Source organism: Lipotes vexillifer, unplaced genomic scaffold, assembly GCF_000442215.2.
Source record: "Lipotes vexillifer unplaced genomic scaffold, Lipotes_vexillifer_v1.1 scaffold1477, whole genome shotgun sequence".
Taxonomy (NCBI): Eukaryota; Metazoa; Chordata; class Mammalia; order Artiodactyla; family Lipotidae; genus Lipotes; species Lipotes vexillifer.
The window spans coordinates 828,639-836,347 of NW_006776536.1; the positions used below are offsets into that span (position 1 = coordinate 828,639).

The 7,709-nt window shown below is 61.5% G+C and overlaps 1 protein-coding gene across 1 annotated transcript in view; it reads right to left on the reverse strand.

Annotated features, from left to right (window-relative positions):
• Positions 1–284: 284 nt before the first annotated feature.
• SSH3 (slingshot protein phosphatase 3) overlaps positions 285–7,709 on the reverse strand; it is a 7,804-nt gene continuing 379 nt past the window's right edge. Inside the window, exons 2-14 of the mRNA XM_007450440.1 lie at positions 7,419–7,459; positions 6,621–6,852; positions 5,562–5,680; positions 5,402–5,473; positions 4,980–5,045; positions 4,705–4,893; positions 4,530–4,623; positions 4,161–4,289; positions 4,032–4,078; positions 3,192–3,338; positions 2,758–2,958; positions 2,387–2,660; positions 285–1,253 (exon numbers count right to left, since the gene is read on the reverse strand). Coding sequence (XP_007450502.1) covers positions 981–1,253; positions 2,387–2,660; positions 2,758–2,958; positions 3,192–3,338; positions 4,032–4,078; positions 4,161–4,289; positions 4,530–4,623; positions 4,705–4,893; positions 4,980–5,045; positions 5,402–5,473; positions 5,562–5,680; positions 6,621–6,852; positions 7,419–7,459 — 1,884 coding nt within the window. The 3' untranslated portion in view covers positions 285–980. The remainder of the gene's footprint in view (positions 1,254–2,386; positions 2,661–2,757; positions 2,959–3,191; positions 3,339–4,031; positions 4,079–4,160; positions 4,290–4,529; positions 4,624–4,704; positions 4,894–4,979; positions 5,046–5,401; positions 5,474–5,561; positions 5,681–6,620; positions 6,853–7,418; positions 7,460–7,709) is intronic.

Sequence of the window (7,709 nt, forward strand, 5' to 3'; positions counted from 1 at the left end):
GTCCAGTGTAGACTTGTTCCCCTGCCGACCTGCCTGAGGGGGGCGGGGCAGCTAGCATTTACCCAGGCCCTGGCCCGGGGGGATGAGGGAGATAGCGCCCACCTCCCCTCTTCTCTTCCCCATTCTTCCACCCCACCCCACCCCAAACACACCACTCCCCAAACGGGCCTGTCGCAAGATACCGGGGAACTATGAAGAGACTGGAAGGGGTAAGGAGAGGCCACACTCCTTGTGCAACCAGAGAAAGAGTGGACCGACAAGCTTTATCATAAAATTGAAAACAATATGAAAATGTTTTTTCTTTCTAAGTACAAAGCCGGACACTATTAAGACTATGAAAAACTGGCCAGAGGCCCATGAAGCTCAGAAAGAAGACTCTTTGGCTTAGTGCCCTGTGCTCCCGTGCAGTGCGGGTGGAGGGTGCTGGGGGCAGCAGCACAAGACTCAGGCTGCTTATGGGGGTGTGAGCGAGGCTGACTGGCCAGCCCCGTCAGAGGGCTCTGGCTCCCCACTCCTCAGAAACTCCCAGGTTTGGGGACTGAGGTTACTCTCGGCCTTTGGGGGCCACTGGTTCTCTGCAGAGCCCCAGGAGTGAAATGGGGTCGGGGGGATGAGGCAGACAGGAGTAGGGGAGGGAGGGAGCATTAGCCTTTCTGCACTGAGAAACTCTGTTTTTTATTCCATAGCTGCAAGTGTGTGTTTCAGGCAGCAGGTGAGAATGAAGGTTGCCCCCAAAGGCACCTTCAGTCTCTCTACGACATCCCCAAATGTGGAGGAAATCTTGAGCCCTTGGACAGGTGGACATGGGTCTGAGACTTAAGGCTGTAGGTGCTGAGGCTGTAGTGTCAGGAGTCTGGGGCCTCCTGGGGAGGAGCTAAGAGGAACGTGGACAGGCCGACAGGAGTGAGGGGTGCTCATCCCAGGAGCTGTGTCCTGGCGCCTCTGTTTGTGTCTAGGGGGTCATGGGAATGTGTGTGGGCTCACACCTCGCCCTCCTCGCCACTGTCATCCACGCTGGGCTGCCTCACCACCTTCTGGTGCCTGGGTGTGGACGGACAGCCAGCCTTCCGCTGCTCCTGGAAGGCCCGGGTCCGGCTGGCCACCAGGGCGGCGCTGTTGAGGGCAACCACAGACTGGCGGGACTTCAGGGCAGGCCGAGGCCCCTTGCGGGCCTGCTGGCCTCCCTTGGCGCTTGAGAAATGAGGGAAGGGCTGTGGAGGGTCTTCATCTGAAAACTCCTTTGGAGAGAAGACCTGGAAGGATGAGAGTATAAAGAAGAGTCACAGGGAAGTCGTTCCAAGGCAGGGGCACGGAGCACAGAGCCTAGAGAAGGGTAGATGCAGAGCATCTGTTGAGTGAATGCAGAAAAAGCTACTGCAGGTACTCACAGGTCAGGTTTCCCTAGAAGGGAAGGCAGCACCCCGGCCCTACTGCCACTGCTCCTCAGCCCTCACCTGTCTGGCCCCCAGAAGCGCTCCTTAGCTCCCCTGCGCCCGCCGCGTCCTTGGGGTCCTCTCCTCCTCCTCTTGCCCCCCACTGCTTTGTACAGTCAGTCCCACGAGCCACAAGGGAAACATCTTCTGGGTGCCGGGCCCTGGGCTGGGTGCCGAGTGAGGACACCCTGCCCTTAGGAACACACACACCCACCCATCAACCATCTGCTCCTCCCTCCAGCCTTCCACACCCAGTGCCACCTCCTCCCGGAAGCCTTTCCCAAATGTTCCCGTCCTCTGTGAGGTGAGCTCTCCTTCCTCCGGGTCAGCTACCTTGGCCTCAAGTCACACGGGGGGCCTGACTTCCTAAGGCAAGGGCCAGGTCTTACACTTGTGCCCTACAGCGCTTAGCACAGAGAGGCTGCTTAGCTACTCAGCCAGCACTTTGGCTGTGTGAGTGCTAGGACCCCTCTGCGTGCCATCCTTCGATGGGTTGCCCTTCCGATTTGGGAGGGGGTGCTGAGATCATCATATCTACACCCATCTGGGGTCAACAGTTGGTTGTGCAGCTCCTGGCCTGGGGAGGATGCTCCTTCCAAGGCTGGGCAGCCCTGCCGCTTAGGTAGCAAGTCCTTTCGTCAGGCTGAGAGCTGCCTGCAGCCGCCAGCCTAGGGCTGGTTTGGCCGTGGAGCCCACCAGATGGCCCTGTCCCGTGACTGCTCTCCAGCTCCCGTGGAAGGCAGCGCTCGCCTGTCCTCATCGGTTCTCCTCAGCTACTCTGAGGGGATGAACAGGAGCTGCCCAGGGTGTGGTCCCCCTGCTCAGGTGCCCCCCACTCAGGGCCAAGCCGAGCCCCAGTCCTGGACTTTCTCCATCCTCCAGCCACCTGCCGCCTCCTCCTTTTGGCCCCCACTCTGCCTCAACCTGGGCTGCTTCCTTAGCCCCAGCCTCACCTCTGGCAGGTCACCGTCCCCTGAGGTGCTTTCCAGCTCTGAGGATGGCTCCAGGAGGCTGATGGACCTCATAACCCCGCGGAGGTTGATACGGGGCCGTGACCCAGGCTCTTCTCTTGGGGCTGCCTGGCTCTCCTCCAACCCCACCACATTCAGCTCCCCACTGCCCCCGGGTTCTGGCTGAAGAGGTGGGAACGGTGTAGAGACCTCGGGGGCCAGGGGCTCCTCTGGGGAGGCCCCACCCACTTTCTGCTCCCAGACATGGCTCTGCCGGCTGCGAGGGGGTGGCCCTGAGTCAGCTTCCAGTGACCCAGCCACAACCCCCAGCACCCACCCCCACCCACCCCCTCCCCTCGGCCCCCACTCCGTACCTAGCAGTCAGGATGCCCTGGTAGGTCTGCAGCTGGCGCAGGAAGCCGGGGTTGGGGCGGGCGACGGGCCGCAGCTCCTGCACGTGGCGCAGAGCCTGCTCCAGGCTCCAGCCGTACTGCTTCATGGCGTAGGCGACCACTGTGGCGGCCGAGCGGCTGACGCCCATCTTGCAGTGGACCAGCACCCGGGTGCCCTGCGCTCTGGGGAGGCCGGACCGGGTCAGCTTCCCCCTCGCCCCCGCCCCCTTGCTGTGCCGTCAGTGTCGGGACAAGGCAGGTAGGTAGGTGGTGGGCTCACCTCCCAGAGCAGAGGGGAAAGGAGGTAAGGACCCTGAGGGCCAGAAAAGCTGAGGGCAGAGCAGGCGGGAGGAGGGCATGGGCCGCGGACGGCAGGAAGCTGGGACGGGGCGGGCGGAGGGGTGGGACGGCCCGACCTTGCAGCCTCCACGAAGCGGTGCGTCTCCTTCCAGTGGGGCAGCAGCTGGGCCGACTCCTCATCCCAGAGGCGCACGTTGTGGTAGGTGAAGCGCTCGGGGTAGAAGTTGTCGATCTCGCGGGCCATGTTCAAGACGTGGCTCACCCTGCGGCACGGGGCACAGGCCAGGCTGACGTGGCCACGGGCGCCAGGCCCGTGGGCCAGCGGAGCCGGCGGACCCTGGGTGTTAGTTTTCTTGGTGCTGAGGGTCCGGTGGGGGCGGCACAGTTGCGGTGGGAGGAGGAGGTGACGGTGACCTTGAGCAAATCGGTTCACCCGGCTGGGCCTGAGTATTGTCCCCCTGGCCCGTCCCCACCCCGCTTCCAGGTAGCTGCTGGGCGGCCTGCAACACACGCCCTTCTGTTATCGTCAGAAGTCAGTAAGAGAAGGGCTTCGGAGTTCAGCTGAGATGGGGTGGATCTGCAGCAGCTGGATGACAAGGGTCACAGCAGGTTTCCCGAAAGCCCATGGTGGACAAGTGACAGGAGCTGTTGGGAGCGGGCAGCCAGGTCTCCTACGGGAGAGGGGCCCTCCCTTCTCCCAGAGACGTGGTCAGGCGCAGAGGGGCTTTTCCGCTTTACAGCTGGGGGAGGTTAAGAGGGGGCCAGGGAGCTGCCAGCAGACCAGCAGGGTAGCTTTTCCCCCTGTCCCCGCCTGAGCCCATACGAGGGGAACGGCCCCAGGGGCAGAGCTGGAAGCAGAGCTAGCTGCTGCTGAGAGGGTTCTGGGGGTTTCTGGCCAGGTTTCCCCACGGGGGAGGACAGAGGGCGGGCAGTCCTGGGAGGGCTCGAAACCCTACCTGTTTCTCTGCAGCTCCTCCAGGTTCGCTGCGTTCCACTCTGAGCCCTGTGAACACGGAGAGAGCGTCATTGGCCCTCTCCCCCAGCTGCAGCAGGCCCCATCTCCCAGCCCTCAGCCTGCAGCTCACCAGGTAGAGGTGGGGGAAGATGCGGGACGCCCGGTCTTGCTGGGCCATGAGGAGCAGCATCTGGTTGTCGATGAAGTCGCGGTATTGTTGGAGAGGGCATCCCAGGCGCAGCTCCAGGGCCTGGCGGATCTGCAGGCAGGAGGGTGAGAAGAGGCTGGGGGCGCCTTCCCTGGGGCGGGGGGGAAGGGCCTCTGAGGACAATACTCTGTCCCATCAAGGCAGAGAAGCTGAGGCCAGGCACGTGGGAACAGCTCAGACAGGAGGAAAGCTAAAGTGGGAGGCTCCAAGGAGAGGACCACTCTGGGGCCCAGCCGGAGGCCCCCGCAACCAGGGCCCTGCTCCCGCCCTGGTCCCCGGCACCCTGCCCACCTCTTTGGAAGTGATGCTCTCCAGGTCACTGGAGTCCAACACCTCCCACAGCTCAGCCCGGATGGCCTGCTCCATCTGCTCCGGTCCCGAGGGCCTGGGAACCGAGCCCATCAGTCCAGGGCCCTTCCCCGCTCTGCCATGGCACAGCCCCCTCTCCTGCCCTCCCTGTACTGACCGGCCGGGCTCGATGCTGGGAGGCCGCAGAGACTCCAGGTCAGCCATGGCCATCCACTCGTTGAGGCAGCTCTGGTCAGAGCTCAGTCTGTCCTGGTAGTGGCCGGCCCAGGCGAGGGCACTGCCCCCTGGCACAAGACCACTGCCTAGAGCCGCCTCACATGCCTGGTGCAACACCTGGAGCGTGGCCCTGGGACAGAGGAGAGGCTGGGTCACGCTGTCCTCCCTGCTGCCCCTACCCAGACCCTGAGCCATCTTCAAGACCCAGCCCCTTACCACATGGTCTGGATGCAGACTGGCTTGAAGATTCGACTCTGCCCACCAGATGTCACACTGAAGCCCCTGTGGGAGATCAGGTGGGGGTGGAACCCAGCCCCTGGCTCTGGGACAGGGCCACCTGAGAGGCCTACCCACTAGCCACCTAAGGCTGGTCCTCAAAATATATACACATCATCTAAACTTCAAAATAAGCCCTGTTTGCCAGATATGGGGCAGCTGAGGCCCAGAGCAGTTAGGTGACTTGCCCAGGATCACACAGTGCATCTCAAGTGGAGCTGAGAGTAGGCCCAACCTAGAGTTCTGCAGTTGCTCCCCAGTACCCACCACACCCCTGCACCCCTGCCCCCCCATACATCACACTTAGTTATTCCACTCTCTGGCCCCTCTCCTTTCCCTTCCCTCCAGTTGCCACCTCTTACCCGTCTCCATCTAAGTACACCTGGGTGTCACTCCAGAGAGGCAAGACCAGGCCTAGGGTGCAGCTGGGGGAGCTGGGGGAGCTGGCAGGGACAGAGGGAAAGCTGTTGTCGCCCAGCACCTCACTTCCTTGTCCTCCTCCCTTCCTCTCCCTGCTCCCACCTGCTATCAGGGAAATCCACGCCCAGAAGGACTGTCTCATCCTGGCTCAGATGTTCTCTTGTGGAAACTACCAGCAGGTATCGGAGCCTGGCGGGCCGGGCCGCCTCCAGCTGGGCTGCCTGGGGAAGATGGGAAGGGAAAAGCCCAGGGTCACAGTGGCCCAGAGGACCCGCTCCCCAACCCCCACCTGACACACAGCTGCCACCTGCTCCCTCTGCACCCATCCCTCTCTTCCCAGATACCAGATCAGTGGTTACAATCTAGTGGTTCCCAACTTTGGGATCTCATGGTCCAATAAAATGTTTAGAAAGATTCTTCTCAGAGAGGGTGTGTGTGAAATAAAGGGGAGAATGGGCATGACAGATTCCCCCCCTTTTTTTTTCTGCCTAGGAAGGAGGTTTAAGAAACACTTTTCCACTCGCCATTACCATAATTTGATTCAAGGAATGTTTTTCACCAAAGAAATATTAAGGACACAGTTTCACAATAAAGGATGGTGCTTCTGTGGAATTAATTCTGCCTTACAAAAAACTGACTGCATCTTGTTTTTCCCATTTTGCTGCAGACAGTGAGATTGTTCCACAGGCATCTGGGAACTGGTCCTCATTTTCCCGCCTGTGTCCCATTCCCGCATGGGCCCCTCCAGCACACGAGCCCACGGTGGGTGCTCAGCAGGCCCCCCTGAGCACCAGTTCATTTGTGGGCAACTCACATAGTCAGGAAGGTCTTGTGTTGGTTGAACAGAAACCCGCCTCTGGGTAACTTCCAGCTCTTGGACCTAATCTGACCCTACAGGCTCACATCGGACAAACCTCCCCATCCTTTCCCAGCTCTCCAGAGACCCGAAGACATGGCCGGATCGCCCTGTTAAGACAACTCTAGCTGAACAGCAGAGTCATCGGGGTTTGGGTAACCGCTACGCTCCCCAGGGGGCCCCCTGCTCTCACACCACTGCTCCCCAAACACACACACACTGGCCCCATTCCACCCTCTCCTCCCACCTGGGGAGTGGCTCTCTCCCCTTTCAGAGGGCCAGAGGGCTCTGGACGGGGCCCTCACCAGGCGGATGTCGTCTTGTGGCCTTAGCAGCCCCACCATGAGGCGCAGGTGCTGACTCTGTTCCTGCTTCCTGAGACTCTGGGGCCCATGCCCGTCGTCTGTCTGGTCCCCGTGGGGCTGCTCCTCCCCGGGGGGTTCCTCCACTGGCTCAGAGCTGGCCTTGGCTGCATCTCCATCATCGCCTCCATCCTGCAGTCCCAGGACAGCCCCGCCGAGTACTGCAAAGCTCTGCCTGGCAGGGGAGCAGGGAAACCATTATGGCCCATCGTAGCCCTTAGGACAGGGGTGTGTCAGAATCACCTGGAGGGCTTGTTAAAACAGGTGTTGGACCCCATCCCCAGAGACTCAGTAGGCCTGGAGTGGATGCCTGAGAACGTGCATTTCTAACCAGTTCCCGGGTAATGCTGCCCCAACACTTCGGGAAGCACTGCCTTGGAGGCTCTCAAGCCTCCAGCCCATCTATTCTTGTCTGAGGAGGGATGGAGGTTGCTTCCTTTTCCTTCCCACCTGCCTAACTCAGTAGATACTGTGAACCTGGTGGGGACTCAGGAGTCCTCAGGCCCTGCCGTCCCATGCTGCCCACTGGCTCGTGACCGCTGGCCAGAGCCAGGTCCAGGACAGTGGGTGAAGGAGCTCCAACTGACCAGGGGGAAGATGAAAGCAAAGGCAGCCAGCTGTGCCAACTGGCAACACTGCCCCACATAGTACGTAGTGGGCTTTGGCTGCAAGTCCTCCAGGATGGCTGTGGCCAAGGCTGGCGGCTGGACGGAGGTGCGTGTGTTGGGAAGAGGTGCTCACCTTCGCTGGAGCCGGCTTCTGCGCTGGGACACCTGGTCCTGCTGAGAAAGCAGCCCCCAGGGCAGAGTGAAGTGGCAGGGAAGGATTCTCCTCTCCCCTGTCTCAGGGCTGCTGTGGTGGATGGTGGAGGGATCGCGCCCCCTCCGTGCACACCGCCCACCCCCGCGGTGGGGAATGGCACCAGAAAGGGGGTCAGGTCCCCTTGGCGCTCCAGTCCACTCTCCACGTGGAGGCACTGGGGGAGCCCGGGCCCAGGTTCAGGTCCAGCGGCCGGAGGTAAGGGGGCGGGTG